This window comes from Podarcis cretensis (genome assembly GCF_951804945.1).
Source record: "Podarcis cretensis genome assembly, chromosome: 8".
Classification (NCBI taxonomy): domain Eukaryota; kingdom Metazoa; phylum Chordata; class Lepidosauria; order Squamata; family Lacertidae; genus Podarcis; species Podarcis cretensis.
The window spans coordinates 89,027,836-89,051,559 of NC_137177.1; the positions used below are offsets into that span (position 1 = coordinate 89,027,836).

The window sequence follows — 23,724 nt, forward strand, 5'->3', positions numbered from 1 at the left end:
TTCCCCCTCCCCCATAACCCCCCCTCCCCGCCTGACTTCCCTCAGTTCCAATCTCTTGTTTTCTCTATAGATGCTATTCTCTGCATGTTACAACATTGTATTAATCCTTAATTCATCTGACTGGCTATTATCAATTAAAAGTTTGTGAGTGTTTATCCAGAGCCTGCCAAGGAGTCCAGTTCACTTTGTTGCTTCTTTAAATACTTTGTAAAGGGTTCCCATTCATCTTTAAAGTCACACTTATCCTTGTCCCATAATTTGTGTGTCAATTTTGCCAGTTCTGCATAGTCCATCAGTTTCTCTTGCCATAGTTCTTTAGCTGGGGTTTCCTTGTTCTTCCATCCTCTCGCCGCCGTTGTCGCATACATGAAGATAATTTTCAACTTCCTTGACAGGTCTTTCCTTACAATCCCCAACAGAAATGCTTCAGGTTTCTTAGCAAATGTTAGATGGAACATTTTCTTCAATTCATTGTATATCATTTCCCAATTTTTTTTAATTTCATTACAATCCCACCACATGTGGTACAATGTCCCCTCCTTTTCCTTACACTTCCAACACATGTTTGAGCTAGTTTTATACATTTTCCCTAGCTGCACTGGAAACATAAGTAACTTAAGGGATGCTCCAGAGAGCAGGACCCAAAGCAATGGATTCAAGAAAGGAGATCTGGAAGATCTTTATGGTGGTAAAAGCTGTTTGACTGTGGAACCGACTCTCTTCTTCTTTCATTCAAGGTTTTTAAAAAGAGGTTGAATTGCTACCTGCCCATATTGCAGGGGGCTGAATTCAATGTCCCCTGAGGTCCTTTACAACTCTACAATTCTGCGATTCCTCCTACGGGGGGAAATAGTTGTGGTGCCCCGCAAGACGAACGCCTCGCAAGACGAAAAACCCGCTAGACGAGAGGGTTTTCCGTTTTGGAGGTGCTTCGCAAGACAAATTTCCCTATGGGCTTGCTTCGCAAGACAAAAATGTCTTGCGAGTTTTTCCGACTTTTTTTCCCTCCCCCCCCCCTTTTCTAAGCCGCTAAGCCGCTTATCCGCTAAAAGCCACTAAGCCGCTAATAGTGCTAATCCGCTAATGGGCTTGCTTCGCAAGACGAAAAAACCGCTAGACGAAGAGACTCGTGGAACGGATTCTTTTCGTCTTGCGAGGCACGACTGTAGTTCTGGTAGTGGGAGTCTGATATAGCAGCAGAGGTAGACTTCCCTCTCCCCCAAGCCACCCAACTGATAATATTGTGCTTTTTGCCTCACAAACATTCCTCCCCCCCCCCCCCCCGTGGATCACCTGAAAATTGCTGGTGATTCTTCTGCTTGTTGCAGCAGTTGTATGTTATGCCCTAGCTGTATGCATCTAGCTGTATGATTTTAACTGAATTCAAATTTGCTTCTTTTATTGGTTACGCTGTATCTTATTGTATTACTATTTGCATTCCATAGAATTCAAACTGTAATGCAATAAAATACATATGGTTGGCATTCGTCTGTCCTGGCAGACAATGGAGGGGTGCACCTTTGGGGGTGAGACTGAGCTGTTGGAAGGTTGCGGCGCTTGCTGTGGCTGCAGAGACCAATACGGGAGAGACATGTTTTGTTGCAGCTGGGGCAGGTGAAGGCGTCCCGTTGTGCTGCACCATGGTGTATCTTTTCTCTCTTTTAAAAAATGTATTATTTATTAAATTTTCCATTTTAGCAATCCAATAAAAACCACATTAAAACATTCCAAATTATAATACAATTTTTAAAAAGCCAAATATTCAATGCCAAATTGTATTTCTTTTGGGTGACTTCCCATGCTCTGAAGTTTGGGGAGTGATGATCTAATATCATACTGCAGTTCTTAATTAGTCCAACTAGTCCAAATAAAACATTTCCGATGTTGATCCTTCATTTTTAGCAGCCTCTGAATTAGTTTAGCAAGCGGGCAGGTTAGTCCATTGTAGTTCTGTGTGAAATATTTTTAGTTTTCTTCTTAATTTTTCTGTTGTAATCCAAAATTCTCTAAGATGCCACTTTTGATTTCTGCACACAAGGGCAAATCTCAGTGCGTCACATCCAAGACAAAGGGAGATCTAGACTTCTGCCATTAGCACCAGGCAAATATCCCAGATTCCCTTCTGTGATCTCGTTCCAGCAGCTAACTAGCTGGTGCATAGTGTGTTCTTTCTCTGCGCTCCTCCCAGTGGTCATTCATCCTGTGGTCACTGCTATGCATACATGACTTGTCTCCAGCCACCTCGGACATCTGCAAGGGATTCCCACATGGCAGGTGTTGCTAGCCTTCAAGTCATGTTTGCAGATATCTTTGTAATGCAGAGGTGGTCTGCCAACTGGCCTAACGCCTAAACTCAGCCCCCCCCCCCGTAGATCTCGTCCTTGGGAATTCTGCCATCATGTGAACATGACCAGGCCAGCATAGATGTCGCTGAGACAGGACTGCAAACATGTTGGGAATGGGGCCTGGGAGAGCACATCTCTGTTTGACGCTGTCCTGCCATGTTGATGCCCAAAATCTTCCTGACTCAGTGCATGTGGAAGGCATTGAGGCGTCGCTCCTGATGGCTGTAAGTTGCCCGTGACTCACTTCCATAAAGCAGTGTGCTTAAGATGCACAATATTAGAAATAAAGGAAGCAATTAAAATGCAATTAAAAATACAATTTAATGTAGACATGCCATGGGTCACCTGAATGAAGCTTAGGGACCCCACTAGTGGTCCACAGACTACCAGTTTGGGATTGCCTGGTACATAATTTAAATCAGTATGTATTGCGCAACTTTCCAGGCGCTGTTTTTAAAAGAAATCAAAGAAGTATATTGCATCTACCTTTGCCAACCTGTGCCCTCTAGATGAAGGAGCGTCTCCACCCCCATCATTCAACCCGGACACTGAGGTCCAGCGCCGAGGGCCTTCTGGCGGTTCCCTGGCTGCAAGAAGCCAAGTTATAGGGAACCAGGCAAAGGGCCTTCTCAGTAGTGGCACCCGCTGTGTGGAACGCCCTCCCACCAGATGTCAACGAGAAAAACATCTGACATTTAGAAGACATCTGAAGGCAGCCCTGTTTAGGGAAGCTTTTAATGTTTAATAGACTATTGTATTTTAATATTCTGTTGGAAGCCACCCAGAGTGGCTGGGGAAACCCAGCCAGATGGGTGGAGTATAAATAATAAATTATTATTACTATTATTATTATTATTATTATTATTATTATTATTATTATTATTTTAAACTAGAACACCCATCAGCCCCCGTGCTGGCTGGGCCAATGGGAGTAGGTTGGCAAAGCCTGGTCTAATAGTTTGCAAGTGATTCATCGCATGTGGAATGAACCTCTGGCCAGCCCATCAATGCTCGCTAAGGCCCCACCATCTGCCCCTCCTGCTTAGTCACTCAGCGCTCCAGGAAGATGCTCCAGGTGCCCTTTCCACACAGATACTGCACCAGGATTCCAAACATAGCCGAGTTCATCCTTCTGCCCTCTCACTGCAGTTTATTTTCCTGCCCTGCTGAACAAAGCTGTTTCAACATCCACTTTTGATGCTTTTTAGATTCATCAACCTGACAGCAGACGGGGTCATGTCTGGTTGCTGGTGTCTTGCTTCTCTATTTTTGACTCTCTCTCTCTCCCCCCTAAAAAGAAAATCTCTTGGTTCAAAGCTGGAATTCTTTCCCTCACTTATTAAATATAAAAAATAAGAAGTGACCCCAGCTTCCAGTGAGAGAAGGATAATAATAATGCTGATTTGAATTATGTATATCCTGCTTTTTAAAACAGCCAATGATCTAAATGGCTTACCAAAAACGTGAATACAGTGGTACCTCAGGTTACAGACACTTCAGGTTACAGACTCCACTAACCCAGAAATAGTACCTCGGGTTAAGAACTTTGCTTCAGAATGACAACAGAAATTGTGCGGTGGCAGCAGGAGGCCCCATTAGCTAAAGTGGTACCTCAGGTTAAGAACAGTTTCAGGTTAAGAACAGACCTCCAGAACGAATTAAGTTCTTAACCCGAGGTACCACTGTAATAGAAATATACTAATATTATATATGAAATGCAGAGCACACATACCCTGGGCTACCAGAAAACACTTCCGCTGAGCCTAATTTCATCAGGGAGGGGTGACTCTAGGGGCCCCAAGGACGGCTTCTGGGGGCCGATATGGACCCACAAGCACCACTCCTGGGTATGCCCTGCCTCGGGGGGGAGGGGGGGAGATGAGGGTGGCTGTGGAAGGTGGGAGAGTTAAGCTGTCGTTCCGCCATCTCTCCTTGCAATGAGGCTTCCTCACTTGGACTTTTCCATTCCAAGGAACAAGGAGCTCTCTGGCTTTCCAGCCCATTAAATCACTGGTCCATCCCCTCCACACCCCGGCCAGGTTCCGGCCATAATGAGCAGGTGCAACGGATACGGCTGATTCAGCATTAGCTAAACCCTCCTCCCCCCACCAAAGCCAGGCTTTAGATGCCTTCTTGAAAGGAGCATTGATTTATTGCACAAAGAGGAGGAAATTAAATGGGGAAGGGACAGATGGTGCCGGGCCGTGGGGGGTGGGGGAGGCGCCATCGGCCGCTGCAGGGAAGCAGGATGTGAAGAAGCCATCTTTTCATCCTCGTTTTTAAATAGTATTGATTTCTTGGTTGCACGGTAAAATCGTTTGTAGTCGCTCACACACAAAAAGAAGAACCCCCCCCCCCAGGATCTTTCCTCTGATCCTGTGGACATGGGGAGATACAATGGGCCACAGATTAAACACACACACAGTGACACCAGCAGACTCTGCAAGGGCGAAGAACATCAGACCAGGCCAGTGGCCCATCTGGTCCAGCATCCTGTTCTCCCAGGGGCTGACCAGGTGCCCCAATGAGAAACCTGCAAACAGGATGCAAGCACAAGAACCTTCTCCCTTCCTGTGGTTTCCAGCAACTAATATTCAGAAGCATTTACTGTCTCTTGACAGTGGAGACAAAGCACAGCCATCATGGCTTGTAGCCAAGCCATCTCCACCTCTATTAAAGCCCCCTAGTTTGGTGACCATCAGCATAGCTGTCAACTTTTCCCTTTTCTGGCAAGGAATCCTATTCGGAATAAGGGAATTTCCCTTTTAAAAAAAGGGAAACATTGGCAGCTATGGCCATCGGTGCCTCCTGTAGGTGTGGGTTCCATAGTGAGGAGGAATTAAAGAACCTTTTAATGAGGGTGAAAGAGGAGACCACAAAATATGGTCTGAAGCTCAACATAAGAAAAAAAAAGGAAGATCATGGCCACTGGTCCCATCACCTCCTGGCGAATAGAAGGGGAAGAAATGGAGGTAGTGAGAGATTTTACTTTCTTGGGCTCCATGATCACTGCAGATGGTGACAGCAGCCACGAAATTAAAAGACGCCTGCTTCTTGGGAGAAGAGCAAATGACAAACCTAGACAGCATCTTAAAAAGCAGAGACATCACCTTGCCGACAAAGGTCCGTATAGTAAAAGCTATGGTTTTCCCAGTAGTGATGTATGAAAGTGAGAGCTGGACCATCAAGAAGGCTGATCGCCGAAGAATTGATGCTTTTGAATTCTGGTGCTGGAGGAGACTCTTAAGAGTCCCATGGACTGCAAGAAGATCAAACCTCTCCATTCTGAAGGAAATCAGCCCTGAGGGCTCACTGGAAGGACAGATCCTGAAGCTGAGGCTTCAAGATTTTGGCCACCTCATGAGAAGAGAAGACTCCGTGGAAAAGACCCTGATGTTGGGAAAGATGGAGGGCGCAAGGAGAAGGGGACGACAGAGGACGAGATGGTTGGACAGTGTTCTCGAAGCTAGCAGCATGAGTTTGACCAAACTGTGGGAGGCAGTGGAAGACAGGAGTGCCTGGCGTGCTCTGGTCCAGGGGGTTACGAAGAGTCGGACACAACTAAACGTCTAAACAACAACAATGGTGTAAAGAAGGACTTCCTTTCATCTGCCCTCAATCTCCCGGCATACAGCTCCACTGGGTGGCCACAAATGGCCTTTAGCGCATTCAGGGCAAAACCAGCGGCAGATCCTGGAGGAATCTGGCAGCCCAGAGCAAAGGCTTCCAAGGCACGTCCCTGGGGACGGGTGGTGGCGGAATCACCTGGGTGGCCCTGGCTTCTCAGACCTCAGGAGTGGTCCCTGACAGTTTTGTGAGTAGGGAAAACCTGGCTGACGAGCTGGCACATCAATGGAAAAATGGGGCAGGTAATGTCCTTGGTCCTGCTGCCCCATGGAAAAGGGCTGGGGCCATCTCTTAGGCACATACTGATAGTATATTGGGACTTTGCCACCTCCCTTCCACATGCCCCCAGCTCCATTCTAAGCACCTGGGAACAGACTACAGATGTTTGTACAGTCTGTGTGCACAACAGCTGGGTGGCCAAATCAAGCGTTTCACACATACATTTGTACATGTGTAGAGACAGCTTGTGCATGTTTAAACCTAATGTGGGAACAAGCCATTGGTGATGTGGGAATGACACTCTGTACATGCTCAGATGCACTACACATGGCTCTGTTTTCTTGAGATGAGCAAAGAAGTGGATGGAGGCGATCAAACTGTAAGCCTGAAAGAACATTTAACAGGCAGGATTCCTGCCTCCCAGGAACATATCAGAGGCACCAGGCTGGCAGCTGTTGGGAGAAGCAGTGGCGTAGCGTGGGGGGTGCAGGGGGGCCCAGCCGCACTGGGCGCAACATCTGGGGGGGGCGCGCTCGCACTCGCAGCTCTCTGCCCCTACCTGGCACACTCACTCTCCACGGGTTAGGGGGCGCAAATTACTTGCCTTGCCCTGGGTGCTGACAACCCACGCTACGCCACTGGGGAGCAGGAGGAAATCAGGACCAGCAGGAAATCAGGACCAGCTTGTTGCCTGTGTCCCAGCAGGGCTTTAGGGGAGCTCCGATTCCCGGCAGGAAAAGTGGCAGCAACAAGCAGGTTCCCTTGGGAATATTACTAATCCCTGCCACACTATTATCACTGCCAGAGCAACGCTATGCAAAGGCTCACTGGGAGTCAAGTCTTGGGTGCCGCAGCTCAGCAGGAGAGCATCGGCTTTGCAGGTAGGCAGGTGCAGCCTGGAATGGACAAACCCCGTTGTGCAAGCCGGGAGAGCCGGTGTCAGAGCAGAGGACACTGCGCTAGGTGCACCAACGTAGCCTGATTCGGTAAGGGAGCCCCCGATGCTCCCACGGTTGCGATTTCCGCCTCGGGGGCCCGATCCGCCTTTCGCAACGCAGCCGCATGGGGAGACCCAAGGGCTCGTCCGCCTCCTGCCACGACACCCCCTCCCAGTGGCGTAGCGTGGGTTGTCAGCACCCTAACCCGTGGATTTGCACCCCCTAACCCTAACCCCCAGATGTTGCGCCCGGTGCGGCCGGCCCCCCCCCCTGCACCCTCCACGCTACGCCACTGCCCCCTCCCTCCCCATCTAGATTTCGGGGCTCGGTCAGGGCTGATCTCCGCCACATTTGCTGATGAAGCTCTTGGCGGCGGCAGACGGCGAGAAAAATCCTCCTCCTCCCCCCCCCTGCGCCCCCCTCCTCGCCTTTGCAATTGGCTGCCCGACGTGACTTTGTCGCCGCTGCGCCGCTAGGATTGGCGCCGGCCCGGCGATAAAAGCGCCGGCGTGCCGCGCTCCCCGCCCGCTGTCGAAGAGCCTCCGCCGGCGCCGCGACCCTCCTTCCTCCGGCAGGATCGCCCCCTGGCAGCCGCGGCCATGAGCTACAGCCGGGAGCTGCTCTTCGCCGCGCCGTCCTATGGCAAGAAGCCCTTCGCGGGCCGCAGCCTGGCGTACGGCTCGACGGCGGGCCGGGCGGGGGGGGCGTCGGGGGCCGCGGGTCCCTCGGCCTTCTCGTCGTCGTATCGGAAGCTGCCGGCGCCGAGCAGCTCGCTGGACCACCTGGAGGCGCTGCGGGGCGGCGGGGGGGCGGCGGCGGCGGCGGCGTCGGGGCCGAGCGCGCTGAGCAACGAGCTGAAGATCGTGCGCACCAACGAGAAGGAGCAGCTGCAGGGCCTCAACGACCGCTTCGTCAGCTACATCGAGAAGGTGCACCAGCTGGAGCAGCACAACCGGCTGCTGGAGGCCGAGGTGGCGGCGCTGCGGCAGCGGCAGGCCGAGCCGTCGCGGCTGCAGGCGCTGTACGCGCAGGAGGTGCGCGAGCTGCGCTCGCAGGTGGAGGCGCTGCGCCACGACGGCGACCAGGCGGCGCTGGAGAGCCAGCAGCTGGGCCGCGCCCTCCAGCGGCTGCGCGAGCAGGCGGCCCACGAGGCGGCGCGGCGCCAGGAGGCCGAGCTGGCGCTGCGCGAGGCGCGCAAGGACGCCGACCGCGCCGCCCTGGCCCGCCTGGAGCTGGAGAAGAAGGTGGAGGCGCTCCTGGACGAGATCGCCTTCCTGCGCCACGTCCACGACGAGGAGGTGGCCGAGCTGCAGGCCGAGCTCCAGGGGGCGCAGGTGAGGCGGCGAGGGGGCGCGGCGGGGGCGCCGTCTGGTCCAGCATCGTGCGCGCACAGTGGAGGGCATCGGGGGCACACTCCTGTCTAAAGGACATGATGGTGGAGGAGGGAAGGTGAATGTAGTGAAAGCAGCGCCCAAAATGTCCTGCTTGAGGAGGTAGAAGAGCCTTCTGACCTGGATCAGGCCAATGGTCCGTCTAGTTCAACATCCTGTTCTGGAAAGTGGCCACTTAGATGCCCCTTTTGCGCACAAAAGCCCTCTCTCCCCTCCTGCTGTTTACAGAAATTGTAACTGTGGAGACAGAGCAGCGCTATCGGTGGCCCTCTCCTCCTTGACTTTGAAAGCCATCTAAGTTGGTGGCCATTCCTGCCTCCTGTGGGAGAGAGTGCCCCTAGTTTAGCTGTGTCCTACTGTTTAAAGAAGGGGGACGCAGGTGGCGCTGTGGGTTAAAGCCTCAGCGCCTAGGGCTTGCCGATCGAAAGGTCGGCGGTTCGAATCCCTGCGGCGGGGTGCGCTCCCGCTGCTCGGTCCCAGCGCCTGCCAACCTAGCAGTTCGAAAGCACCTCCGGGTGCAAGTAGATAAATAGGGACCGCTTACCAGCGGGAAGGTAAACGGCGTTTCCGTGTGCGGCTCTGGCTCGCCAGAGCAGCGATGTCACGCTGGCCACATGACCCGGAAGTGTCTCCGGACAGCGCTGGCCCCTGGCCTCTTAAGTGAGATGGGCGCACAACCCCAGAGTCTGGCAAGACTGGCCCGTACGGGCAGGGGTACCTTTACCTTTTTACTGTTTAAAGAAATACTCTTATCTGCCTTCCAGCATTTAACTTCACTGAATGTCCCTGAGTTCTAGTCTCACTCCTTTCCCAAGAGTCAAGGCTACATCCTAGGAGGCGCTTCCAAGGATCCGCGTGATAGATTTAGAAAACTAACCATTGTGTGGACAAAGTAGATGGATGGAGAGAAGTTTACTTAGGGTTGCCATTTCCCCCAAAGTTAAAATCCAGATGGAGTTGTTGAGCTTTTTCTGCGAACAATTCCCACCCCCTCCCAAAAATAGAAACATTTTTGCGCTTTTAAATAAATTTTGGGGTGTGTTTTTTTTAAAAAATAACCCTACTTGCCAAGTGTCTGGGTTTTCCTGCACATTTTGCAAATTCAGCAAAAATCCACCTCTGTGCCATTTTCAAGCCCGATTCCCAGATGTGTCCAGGAAAACCTGGACATATTGTGGGCCTAATTTTACTCCTTTTAGCATAATACTAGGACTTGAGGTTAGCCAGTTACCATTGTCTGCCTATACACGATTCATTTAAAGAACAGTTAAAAGGCAAGTTTTGCCTCCTCATAGAATTGTGGGCAGTGTAGTTTTTTGGGGGTTGCCAGGAACTGTAACTCTGTAAGGAGTAAACTTCAATGTCTGGAATTCTTTGAGAAGGATCATTGCGCTTTAAAGGAATTGCGTGTGAGAGTCAGGGCAAGCTAAAACTTCTTTGCGCACAGTGCAGTTATTTGGGGAATTGGTTGCTGCTGCCAGACGTACCAGTTTGTGGACATCGTCCACAGGTGCAGAGGACCTTCTTCTGTACAGTTGGGAAGCGACATGGATTGTGTGCTTGCGAGCACAACTCCTGCCCTTTAGGGTTACGCAGTGAATTGTTGGACTGGGAGTGCGGCTTCAAGTGTCAGCTGATCAGTGGAACTCACTGCTGCAGGGTGTGGCTGTGGCTGTAGGTTGAAGTGGATTTGGAAAAGAAGTGGTGCCTTCCAGATGTAGTGGACTGTGGCTCCCAACTAGCTGTGACCATTGGCCATGCTGCCTGGGAGTGATGGGACTTGGGAGTCCTGGGTTAGATACATGGTGAACAGGGCTGTCTGCAGCTTATTGGGAGTGGAGTTTGGAGAGCAGCAACAAGAGACTATGGCTGTGCTATTCCTCTACAGCTGGAGGCAGCAGTGCTTCTGAATACCAGTTCCTGGAAGCCACAGGGGAAGAGTTGCTCTTGTGTTCGGATCCTGCTTGCAGGTTACCCGCTGGAGCATCGGGCTGGCCCCTGTGAGAACAGGATGCTGGACTAGGTTGGCCTGATCCACCAGGCGCTTCTTACGTCCTCATGAGACATTTGCTCAGGCTTTTTTTTTATATATATAAATATTTTTATTAAGTTTTAAAGATAACAACAAATAAGAAAAAGAAAAACAAATACACAAAAATACAAAATTATAAAATACATGGAAAAAAAGAATAATTTCAAAAAAGAAAAGAAAAAAACATTTAAAAAGAAGAAAAAAAACACAAAAATCCCTCTTTTTACTTCTCATCTTTGATTCACTTATTTTCTTGACTTCCTCGCATCTCCCTTTTTTGTATTAATTCAGCAAATTCATATCCAATTAATTTGTCTAGTTATCTATCTAATCTTATTTTTAGCCTCGTTGCTAGAACCCCTTCAGTTCATTTCAATGCCATTAGCATTCAAAAATTTTACAATATTTCTCTAAATAAATTTTAAATTTCTTCCAATCTTCTTCCACCAACTCTTCTCCCTGGTCTCGGATTCTGCCAGTCATTTCCTGACATTTGCTCAGGCTTTGACATCAGATCCCTGGCTGTGGCAATTCTGCTGCCTCCTGAATTGAAGCACATGTGATGAGCGACCAGCCTTTCTCCCACCTTTGAGGCTGCAGGTCAGCGGAGATCACCCCTTGCTGAGTGCCAGGTGCCCCTCCCCCTCCCCCGCTCCTTGGTAGTCCAGTGGCTCTGCATGCAGAAGGTCCCAGGGTCAGCTCCAGGCAGCATCTCTGAGTAGGGCTGGAAATGTCCCCGGAAACCTCCTCACGAAACCCCACTGAGCTCAGTGGACCAAGGTCTTCATAAAGGCGGCTTCCCACTTCCCTAGGGGTGGGGGGGCGTTTCAGTTGCTTGGAAGCACAAAGCCTCAGAGCAGCCAATCTGGCAAGCCCTGTTGGAAACAGGAGGGGTTAGCGGGGGCATTCTTGACCTCTGGAAGAAATTTAATTCTGTTCACAGTTAAAGGTGAAATTGCCCAGGTTTCTGAAACAATATGCCAGCCGAAATATGCCAACACCCACCCATTGAAATTTGCACCTCTCTGAATTTTGCCTTGCAGTTCTCTAAGTTATGTTCACCAAAATACATGCAATGGAGGAAAGTGTACTTAGGAATGCATATATTAGTGAAAATCTGAGCTTATCCACACGGATCTCACCTTAAGCTCCTTGGAGGGAAAAGAGGATATGACTGTAATCGTAAAGCATGATAATAACTGCAATCCCAGCCACCATCATAATGAATAGAGCAGATTCCCAGGGCCTCTCATTAGGAAGAGTGGACCTCTTCCTGCCGCTGAGGGCCTTCCGTCTATCTGTTCCCCTCCAGGTCTCCGTCGAGATCGACATGAGCAAGCCTGACCTCACGGCTGCCTTGAAAGAGATCCGCACCCAATACGAAGTCCTGTCCGCCCGGAACCAGCAGTCGGCTGAGGAGTGGTACAAATCCAAGTTTGCCAACTTCACTGAAGAGGCAGCTCGCAGCAGCGACAGCATCCGCCAGGCCAAGGAGGAGATTTCCGAATATCGCCGGCAGCTGCAAGCCCGGAACATCGAGATTGAGTCCCTGCGCGGAGCCAACGAGTCCCTGGAGAGGCAGCTGCAGGAGGCCGAGGACAGGAACAGCAAAGAGATGCGTGACTTGCAGGTGCGTCACACGGAAGGCACGGTTTGTTGAGCTAAGAGGCATTAACAAACCGTGGTTTGGTCGTTTTCCAGCTGCCTCTTTAAGTTAACCTCCATAACTCTCTGCCTGTTGCGTTTTTTGTGCTAAAGGCCTCAATGTTGAGTTGTGCTCCACAGATCAGTCAGGGAACATTTGTAAAGATTGTTCTTGCTTTTACTTGTCTATTGTTTTCCTTCTGCCCTTATTTCCCCATCTTCTCCCTGACAATGAACTCCATTCTCCAAGCCCTGCTCTTCCTCTGTCAATTCTCGCTTGCTGTCTCAAAGTTCTGCACACCTTTCTCCTTAAAATCTGCTTTTTCCAGACAGTCCCCCTGCCCACAGCTTATGATCACATCCCCCCATGCCTGTCTCTTCCATCCTGCCCTGTTCTCTCCTCTGACAACCAGCCAGCCTCATCTTAGCGTACGCAGGAAGGTTAGACTACAGTTCCCAACATCTAGTGCAGTTGGCTGAGGCTAATGGGATGTGTAGTCCACAGCTGGAGTCCACAGTTGGAGAGCACCTGATTGGGGAAGGCTGGTTTTGATTGGCAGCACCTCGGGGATGCGGATCCGCCTTCCTTGTTATGCTTTAAAGTGCTACAGGTATTGATGTTACGTCGAAATTGTGATACATTTCAGGAGACCATCAGCCAGCTGGAAAATGCCTTGAGGACAACCAAGGGGGAGATGGCCCGTCACCTGCGGGAGTACCAGGACCTGTTGAATGTGAAGATGGCTCTGGATATTGAAATAGCAGCGTACAGGTAGGAGGGCCATCTCCCCCTTCCTGCTCACCTGTTGTTCCATTCTTTGGGCTGTTTGGGGTAGAAACGCAGGTTGGGCATCAACGTTTTAGTCTCCAACATGCAGGCCCCACATAAAATAACCCTAATTTTGGGGTGGGGGCGGGGAAACCATCCACCAGGAACGTCCCCTGCACAAATCATTGAATTATCGAATGGTATAGTTGGAAGGGACCCTGAGGGTCATCTAGTCCAACCTCCTGCAGTGCAGGAATCTCAGCCAAAGAATCCATGACAGATGGCTAACCCACCTCTGTTTAAAAACATCTGATGAAGAAGAAGAGTCCACCGCTATTGAACAGCTTTTACCCTCAAAAAATTCTTCCTGATGTTTGAGTCCTACCTTCTGTAGCAGAAGGGAACAAGCTTTCTCCATCTCCCATGGGACATATTATTATTGATATTATTTAAATTGATATGCCGCCCTTCATCTGAAGATCCTCACAACAGAATAATACAGAATGAGTACACAAGATACACAATAAAACCCAAACTAGCCAATGACCAACCTTCCACAAACACATTTTAAAAGCCATAGAATGTAAATCAGCCCAACACCCGGTTGAAGAGGGAACATTTTCACCTGGCACCTAAAGCTGTGTAATGAAGGCGCCAGATGAGTGTCTCTGGGGAGAGCATTCCACAAATGGGGAGCCACCGCAGAAAAGCTCCCGTTCTCGTGTTGCCACCCTCTGGACTCCTTGTGGAAGAGGCACACACAGAAGGGCCTCAGAGGATGATTGCAGGGTCCTTGCCGGTTCTTACAGAAGGAAGTGGTCCTTGAGGTATTGCGGTCATATCCCCTCTCAATCTTCTCTTCCCAACTTCCTCAACTGATCTTGGCTTCTTTTCCAGGCCTTCAATCATCTTGGTTGCCCTCTCCTGACTTTTTCCTTTTTTAATCTTCTATTTTTAATTGTGGAACCCAGGGTAGATAGCTGTGGTTTCTAGGTAGGTTTTTGTCCACGCGCTGACCTTCTTAGCTTCAGCAAACTTGCCTGCCCTCTGGCTGCTCCCTGCCACTGTCCTTGGTGCTGCCCTTAAACAAACAAATAAATAAACAATTTTTTGTTTATTCCGCCCTTCCCAGTTGAGAAAACCAGGCTCAGGGCGGCTAACAACAAATTTAAAACACTTAATTGATTCAACAAAAAACAGCATAAAATACAGTATAAAACGTGAATAACAATAAATTCAGAAATCAAAAATCAATTTAGGGGGGAAATCCGTCCAATAAACATTAGATGATCACCGGGGCTAGCTGGCTAAATTAGTCCTATTTGGGCCAGTGAGGAGACCAGGGAAGAATTAGCTGTGGGATCCCAGAGCGGGTAATCTTCATAAAAAGGGAAGGGGGAGGGAAGGAAGGAAGGGGAATAAAAGATCAGGCTAAATTCAGATTGAAAGCCAGGCTTGGCAACATGCTGCAGGGTTTATTTCTTAAGGAAGGAAGTACTTGGTTGGGTTTCTACAGCAGTGGTTCCCAAGCTTTTGGGGGGCCACTACCCCCCTTGGTTCCCTAAACCCATCCCCAGTGACCCCTACCTTATTAAAAGCATTATTTCAGAATAGCAGCTTGAACAAACCACTAAGTAAGATTCACAGAAATTCTAAAAGCCTAGCCAGAATTCAACAAAACTGATGCATTTGATCCAGATTTTCAAAGGCTGATAGTCACTGACACCTCCAGTGTCCCCTGTGCCACCCCCTAGCCCTTCATACCCCCCTAGGTCATCACACTTTCGCTGCATGAGAATACTTGTGTGTAGGCACCTCGTTAGAAGCTTTTGTCCCTTTAGCAGAGTTTCTGGAAACAGTGGTCAGCAATTGAAGTTACACTCCCAGACACTGTGCAACTCAGTGATTTATCATAAATGCATCACGGTAGCACTATTTACAATCATTACAGCAATAGCTATAACGGCACACTTAAGTTTCAGTCCCTCTTTCTCTTTAGCAATGACGTAGGCAGACACAGCCCATCGGCAGTCAGGATGCAGCAGTTTGCAGACAGCATTTGTTGGTCAGTTGTCTGCGAAAAGCTAAAACAAAAGTTCTCTTTATCAGCGCTTCCAGCTGAAGCTGTACATGCTCAAGAGTGCCACTCCCACTTATGTACAACTGTTCTGGAATCTTCTCTGTGTTTTGGGATGAATAACTCCCTTACGCCACGGCCCCCAGGGGGCGCCACCACCCACTTTGGGAACCAGTGGTGGATCTTGAGAGATCCGTAGTGTTGTTCTGATGTGGTTTGTGTGTTTTTGCCCCTGCAGAAAATTGCTGGAAGGGGAAGAGACCCGCCTGAGCACCGGCAGCAGCAGCAGCAGCAGCAGTGCATTTGGCCTGGGCTACCCCTTTTCCTCAAGCCCCCTGGCCAGCTTCAAGGGGTTCTCGGCCAGCACAGTGGCGATCCGGAAGGACAAGAAGGCAGAGTCCCAGGACAGCCCCAAGGAGTCCAATGACTCGGGAGAGTCCAAGGACGAGGATGATTCTGGAGACGAGAAGTCTGCAACGGGCGTGCCCAAAACCTAAAACTGTGTCCCAAAGGCAGTCCTCCCCACTCGCCCTCTCACTGAATTTCCTCAGAATGGGGTGAGGGTGTTGCAGGTTTTTCAGACATGGGATGACTCTCGGGATGAGTCCGTCAGGCAGACCACGATAACCGGACACCAAATTACTCCCAGACAGATCCACAAGCCTCTGGCAACTCTCCAGGAGCCAGCACCACACAGATCTGCCCATAACTCAGTTGCATATCACAAGCAGAGGCTTTAGAACTCTTGGGCAGCTAGCTGGGTCTCTTAGCTCTCTGGCATCACAAAGCCCTGCAAGTTTACTTTGGAGTAAATCCCACTGTGTTTGTCTGTGAGCGACACACAGAAGCCTTCCCCTGTCTGAAACACTTCCTGCCAAACGTAATCTTCCGAGAGGGAAACTTGCAGGTGTGTGTGTGTGTGTGTGTGTGTTTAAGATTAGCCTGCCCTCCATTCCCCCCCCCCCCTTGTTGACCATCTTCAGTCTTCCGATCTGGAGGGCACCAGGTTGGGGAAGGCTCATTTAGGTTACATTAGCATTGCCCACTTCTGCTCTGAGGCTGACCTGACTTCAGACAAGGTCCTTGAATGCTGAAGTGCAGCGATTCCCAAATGTTTTTCAGGCTGCTGCCCCCTTGGTTCCATAAATTCAACCCCCACTGCCCCCTCCCCATGAAAAGCATTATTCCAGAATAGTGGTTTGCATGACCCACTAGGGAAAATCACTATGTAGTTAAATTGATTCAACAGAACTGATGAACTGGATCCAGTGAGACCAGCTTTTCAAAGTCTGCTTGTCATTTACACCTCCAGCGCCCCCTGCCACCCCCTTGCCTCTTAGTCCCACCCCCTCACTGACAAGGGCCTCCAACACAGCCTGCCCTGCCAAAAGGTCAGGCTGCAGTAAATTTCCACCCATGTGCCCATTTTCCACATAGGCACAAACAACCATTTTCCTACACCCCACCCCAGGAAATGCCACTGCCCCCAGGGGGTCACCCTACCTACTTTGGGAACTGCTGCTCTAGAATATATTTAATACTCTTTTTGTGCCTCTTTCTCATTCAAAACCTCTGACTTTAAAAGCCACAGGGCAGATCATTGTGGTTATGTGATCTCCACCCCTTTGTCTCAGGGGAGAACTGGCTGTTTTACTCTTTCCTTGACAGCTTCTTACTCATTCAAAACTGGGTCTTCCTCCCTGTGGACAAGCAGTTTAGAGTGGCTGGGTGCTGACTTACAGCTGGCAGGGAAAGGGTTAAGGTTTAATCAGATCCTTTGTGGTAGAACTGTAGAGTTGGAAAACGTCCAATGAGCTCCTCCCCACCAAACCCCACCACCTCTGCACTTGTAGATTCCCTGCCTGCAGTTAAAGGCGCAGTGCCTTTGGGTGGGGCAGACAGGAAACCCTCCCTCCTCACCTGTGCATATTAAACTTTTCCTACGTCTTTCTACAGCTGCCGCAGGTGGTCCTCTAGCCATGGAGGGTCAGGGAATTAAAACCCACCACTGGTCCCTTGTTTTCCCCCACAGGTTTTGCCCCTTTTAACAACGGTCCTAGCCTTGAAGTTATTCTCTTTACCTGTTAGGCTTCCTAAGGTGTGACCGATCTCTGACTTTCTAATTCTTTGTTATCTATTTATTAAAAAAAATTAAAAATGGAGGGAGTTTTGGGGTAAACTGATTCTGAAACAGAAGGTAAGTACCCAGAGGAATATGGATGGCACAACAGAATTGTTCCTGAGCATCTGTAATGCTTCTACCTTGATATTCCCATTGTTGAGTCCAGCCTGCCCATTTAACACGGCAAAGAGCAGAGAGGCAGGAGTGTTTGCGTGCTTAAAGCCAGGCCTGCAACTCCCATGATCCCTAGCTAGCAGGACCAGTGGTCAGGGATGCTGGGAATTGTAGTCTCAAAACATCTGGAGGATGTTTGAGGTTGAGGAAGCCCGGCTTAAGCTTTTCCCTGTCCACCATTATCCTGTGTTGCAGTTTACACACACAGTTTGAAATGTGTTTCCCTTTGCAAGCACACGTTTGAATGCCATTTGTATCTTGGCTCTAGGAATGTACCCATTGCATGCTGAGCAATTTGTAGGAAGGGTTAGTTGGGTATTCTGAATGTGAAGCCTGTGGTGACTGGTCCACAAGCAACACTAGAGAGCTGCTAAACGAGTTGAAGAATTTAAACCACCCATTTTCGGTCCTTTTTAGAGAAAGGAATTAGGCAAAGACATTTACTGGGCAAATGTCGTCCCTCTCAGCTGTTTGGTGGCAGGCGCACTCTGCAAGGAACATCTCAAAAAAGTGGGAGGCAACGATCAAATTGGAATTAAACATTCCTATTGTAGAATGCCATTTAAATGGGAAGATGTCAGATATGCAAAAGCATTTAAATAAGAAAAGTTTGTTATCATTGTGTTCTACTAAAAGTTCCTGGAACTTTATACAACAAAGTTGTGTTGTAGAATAAATACGTTAGAAGGATGTATAGTCAGTCTGCCATAACTTGCCTGTACAGTCGTACCTTGGATCTCAAACGCCTTGGCTCCTGAACAAATCGGCTCCTGAACGATCGAAACCCGGAAGTGAGTGTTGCAGTTTTTGAACGTTCTTTTGGAACCCAAATGTCCGACGGGGCGTCTGTGGCTTCTGATTGTTTGCAGGGGCTTCTTGCAGCCAACAAGAAACTGCGCTTTGGTTTTCAAACATTTTGGAAGTCGAACGGACTTGCGGGGCGGATTCCGTTTGTCTTCCAAGGTACGATTGTAGTAGTATCTGAAGAAGTGTGCATGCACACAAAAGCTCATACCCAGAACAAACTTAGTTGGACTCTTAGGTACTACTGGAAGGAATTTTTTTATTTTGTAGTAGTGAAGGTGCCACATAAAGTTAAATACAGTACAGTGGCATCTTGTGTGCATTTAACCTGCACAATTTCAAGCATATGCAGTTGAAATTGTGCAAGTTAAATCCAAGCAAAGCGGAGAGCTCAAAAGCGTTTTTTTGCGCCAAGTCCTTTTGTGGTTACCCACTACGGAAAGAGCACTTAAGCCTTGCTTGATAAGGCCAAGACCCAGAAAGTGCGCTAGCTCTGGGATGCTCTTGCAAGATCTCGTAGGGAAATCGGAGGTCCGGTGAGATCTTCCACGAGTGTCCCTGGCCTTCCAGAAGTGGTTTATTGAGCAGGCCTTGTCACTTCCCGTCCCTCACGCAAGGTGGAGATCTTAAAAGGTAACCCCAAATGAAAAGAGCCTTTGAGCTCTCCACCTTGCTTGGGGGGCAAGGCCTGCTGCTCAGCACACCTACTCTAGGAGTCCTGCGGTTCCCCCCCCCCCACCTGCCAGCTGGGGCAGTTCCAAAGGGCTGGATATGTGCGACCTTTGTGGTATACACAAAACCCTTGGAACCAAAACTGAGTAAGATGTGATTGTGCTGTAATCCCATTGGCCGCCTGCAGTTGATCATGGTCTTCATCTTAACAGCACAAAATTAAATGTCCCAGGTGTTCCTCTGGTTGGACGTTTTCACCCAAGAGATGCTCCCCACAGATTCTGCCCCAGCCTCCCTTTTGAGTGTCCAGAAATACGCAATGCCTATTAGAGAATGCAATGCATGTCCAGATAGAGAGTTTTAAGTGTCTGTGTATAAATGTAGAGGAATGCAAATTGAATGTAAGACAAGGAAGGTCATACAGTCATTTCAGATGCTGCTTATTTAATCATTGGTGTTACCTGTGCATGAAACTACATTCCAGTTGATGTCCTGTGATGGCTATTTATTTATTTATTTATTTATTTTCATTGTTTGTTTATTTATATGGAAGGCAAAAATAAAATGGAAACGAAAAGTCCCGATGAACAGGATTGTGCCTTTTCCCCCCCTCCCTCATTTGCCCCGTGTGAAATCGTGTTTCAATGCTGCCAGTATCAATATCCCTTTGGTTTCAAGGGGGGTGGGCTTTAAAGTTCTGCTGGATAAATGTTGAAATCGGCAGGAGTTGGAAATTGCCTAGATTTCCCTGGATTATGCCCCCTCTGCTTTAACCGCTGGAATTCAATTGATCTAGGCAGAATTTAGAATGGTTATTGAGGCTCAACCCTGGTGCAGAACGTTTGTTCATGGGGCCTGTTTAGGAAATGTTTAGGTGGCGCCTAGTTAATCTACGGAACTGCCTGCCACAGGAGGCAGTGATGGCCACCAACTTGGATGGCTTTAAAACAGGAAGAGACAAAATTCATGGAGGAGGAGAGGGCTATCAGTGTGCTCTGCCTCCACAGTTGAAGGCAGCAATGCTTCTGAATCCCAGGTGCTGGAAACCAGAGGAGGGGAGAGCATTGCTTTTGGGCTTCCCTTGGCAGCATCTGGGTGGCCACTGTGAGAACAGGATAATGTGTCAGGAGTGCATGCAGGAGCCAGGCCCTGCGACCAACAGGACTTTGCAGGAATGGGGCCTTCCTAAGTTTGTTCTGAAGAGGCAAGGCGTGGCCCCACAGGTGAGGCCGATTGGTAACTCAGCACCTGGTGGCAAGAGCCAGGAAGGGATATAAGGTCAGCATTTCCCTTTGGCTCTTTGCCACAGCAACACGTTCCCTGCCTTGCTGTGCTTGGCTGCTTGCTTCCTGACCCTTAAACCTTGGCTTCTTGACTCCTTGATCCTTGGACCCTTGATTTTGTGACTCCTTGCTTCTTGGTCCTCGGACCCTTGACTTCATGACTCCTTGTTTCCTGACCCCCAGACTCTTGGCTTCCTGACTTCTGGCTTCCAGACCCCCATTCCTGCTCCCACCCCGCCATCTTAGAATCATAGGATCATAGAGTTGGAAGAGACCACAAGGGCCATCGAGTCCAACCCCCTGCCAAGCAGGAAACACCATCAGAGCACTCCTGACATATGGTTGTCAAGCCTCTGCTTAAAGACCTCCAAAGAAGGAGACTCCACCACACTCCTTGGCAGCAAATTCCACTGTCGAACAGCTCTTACTGTCAGGAAGTTCTTCCTAATGTTTAGGTGGAATCTTTTTTCTTGTAGTTTGGATCCATTGCTCCGTGTCTGCTTCTCTGGAGCAGCAGAAAACAACCTTTCTCCCTCCTCTATGTGACATCCTTTTATATATTTGAACATGGCTATCATATCACCCCTTAACCTCCTCTTCTCCAGGCTAAACATGCCCAGCTCCCTTAGCCGTTCTTCATAAGGCATCGTTTCCAGGCCTTTGACCATTTTGGTTGCCCTCCTCTGGACACGTTCCAGTTTGTCAGTGTCCTTCTTGAACTGTGGTGCCCAGAATTGGACACAGTACTCCAGGTGAGGTCTGACCAGAGCAGAATACAGTGGCACTATTACTTCCCTTGATCTAGATGCTGTACTCCTATTGATGCAGCCCAGAATTGCATTGGCTTTTTTAGCTGCCGCGTCACACTGTTGGCTCATGTCAAGTTTGTGGTCAACCAGTCCTGACATCCCCTTGCCCCCAGTCCTGACATCCCCTGCCGGGACTTCAATTGCCCATGAACCGGACCGTGACATAATGGATCAGATGGTGCCTCTGGCCTGATCCAGCAGCTGCCTCTTACATCCTAATGCAACTAATGCCGATAGCCTTGGCCTGATTCCTGTATTACTGGAAACTTCTTCGAAGATTATTGCATTAAAATTCAGGCTGCGTTAATGAAATACTCCTGCAGAGGGAAATACATCTCTGGCAAGAACGAGAGGTGCTTTTCCAGAAACTAATAGATCAGAAAGTGGCCCCCAGTGAGCCATTGGTAGAGCAGTCCAGGAGAGGCAGCTAATTAAATGAGGGAGGTAAGTCTATTATTGATATGGTAGAAGCTGCTTGCAAAAGTATGCAGGGCAGGATAGATTAGATAGATAATTGCATATATTTAATTATTCACTTATTTCCTCCTCCCCCCCCCCAAACACACACTTTTTATTGCATTTGTATCCCACCTTTTCATCAGAGGAGCTCACTTACCGTAATCTCCACAACTGTTTAAGTTGTGGGTGAACATATCAGACGACACAGTGATTCTCCAAACAGCTCTTGTTTATTCACAGGCCAGGACAGAACTGAACTGAACTGAAGGGTTCAGCCAGCCTGCTTATATAGAGCTCCAGTACAACGCAACTGTAACAACTTTCTGTAACTATCCAATCACTGAACGTCACAGTATCCCCCTGCTGGCCCAGGGTGAGAACTTCAGTACATAACAACAACAACAACCCTGCAAGGTAGGGTTAGGTGACTAGCCCCCAACTAGTCACCCAGTGAGCTTCATGGCCAAGTGGGGATTTGAACCCAGGTCACTGACACTCTAAATCACTGCACCACACTGGCTCTCTATGTATGTATGTATGTATGTATGTATGTATGTATGTATGTATCAATCACAAGAGTGAAATTGGTAAAAACCTGAAGGCTTCTGGCGTCTCTCCATGTGCAGCCCAAATAAACATTTTCTACCTGCTCTTGAGCACTCTTTTCCACTTCAGGCCTGGGAAGGCAAATGTGCTCTTCCTCTCCTAAGCAGTAAGGAGCCTGCCCTAAACAGTCTGTTTAATGCACACAGACTCTGCCTAATTGAAGGAGACGGGAGCCAGGCTATTTGCTACTAATGCCTGCGAACCCAGCGCTGTCAGGAGCCTGCGGCAGAATTGAATCACAAATGTATTTTCCAGCCTTAACACGGGAGCTTTGCTAGGCAGAACAGGCAAATGAGATTAGAGCCCCCAGTCAGGATCCTTGATTCTCCTCTGTGATGCTTCCTATTATAAATTCAAAAAGCACAACAAACAACAATTCAGGTTTCCCGCAGACTGCTGCTTGCTCTGATTCAGCGTTAAAGAGCGGGTTTTTGTGGAGGAAGCTCCCGGGCAAAAAGAAGAAGGCTTGGACATGGAGCTTTACAGCGCAAAGGAAATATGTGTGGACAAGCCCTCAGTGGATGTTGGTGGAAAAGGCAAGATGTGATGCTGGGCGATCCTTCCATTTGGCCGCTAGAGTGCACTAAAGACCTCTTGGAATCCGTTGAATCTCAATACTGGTTGGGATGTCTAAAAATTAGCACATGTACTAGAGATTAGTACATATATTATTGCAATCTTGTCACACACATCATTAAACCACCTTTAAAACAAACCAACCCTGTTTGTTTATAATATTGTGAAAACCAAGGGGAAAAAATTGGGGGGGGGAATAAAACAAACAAACCCTATACCCATTGGCAATTTTACAGACCCCCCATACATTAGAGAACTTGCTTCATTTTGTCCAATTTCTAGCATAAAGGTAAAGGGACCCCTGGCCATTAGGTCCAGTCACGGACAACTCTGGGGTTGCAGCGCTCATCTCGCTTTATTGGCCGAGGGAGCCGGTGTACAGCTTCCGGGTCATGTGGCCAGCATGACTAAGCTGCTTCTGGCGAACCAGAGCAGCGCATGGAAACGCCGTTTACCTTCCTGCCGGAGCAGTACCTATTTATCTACTTGCACTTTTACATGCTTTCAAGCTGCTAGGTTGGCAGGAGCAGGGACCGAGCAACGGGAGCTCACCCTGTCATAGGGATTCGAACCACTGACTTTCTGATCAGCAATCCCTAGGCTCTGTGGTTTAACCAACAGCACCACCCGCGTTCCAAATTTCTAGCGTATCTCCTCCCTATTTGACTTGCAAATCTGTTCCTTGTGTACTTTTATGGATGAGAACCAAATTGGATAATGTGCAAAAACCCCAAAACCCTATGAATTTTCTGCAATTCTTAGGGATGCAATAGAAGGTCCAGATACAGAGGTACCTCAGTTTACGAACTTAATTCATTCTGGAAGTCCGTTCTTAAACCGAAACCGTTCTTAAACTGAGGTGCGCTTTCCCTAATGAGGCCTCCCGCCGCTGGTGCCCTTCCACTGTTCGGCTTCCGTTTTTAGACTGAGGTAAGATTGCAAACTGGGACACTACTTCTGGTTTTGCGAAGTTTGTAAACCAAATTGTTCTTAAACCGGGCTGTTCTTACACCGAGGTACCACTGTATGTACAGGAGCCTCGCAATATCAAGGGCAAAGTCGTCATTTCAGCGTGTAATACTGTTTCTCCCCACCTAGCCCTGGCAAGAGATAAAAAAATCATTGATCCCTTGGAGAGCACAGTTTTAATCATGCACCAGATCTCAACTCCAAGTGC

The 23,724-nt window shown here is 48.9% G+C and overlaps 1 protein-coding gene across 1 annotated transcript; it reads left to right on the forward strand.

The window, feature by feature from the left end:
* Positions 1-7,715: 7,715 nt before the first annotated feature.
* Positions 7,716-15,539, forward strand: LOC307223362 (low molecular weight neuronal intermediate filament-like; the record flags this gene model as incomplete). Its single annotated transcript, XM_079989336.1, has 4 exons — positions 7,716-8,463; positions 11,865-12,182; positions 12,844-12,968; positions 15,281-15,539. Exons 1-4 carry the CDS (start codon positions 7,729-7,731, stop codon positions 15,537-15,539), a joined length of 1,437 nt encoding a protein of 478 aa, XP_079845462.1. The 5' UTR covers positions 7,716-7,728.
* Between the last annotated feature and the right edge of the window lie 8,185 nt (positions 15,540-23,724).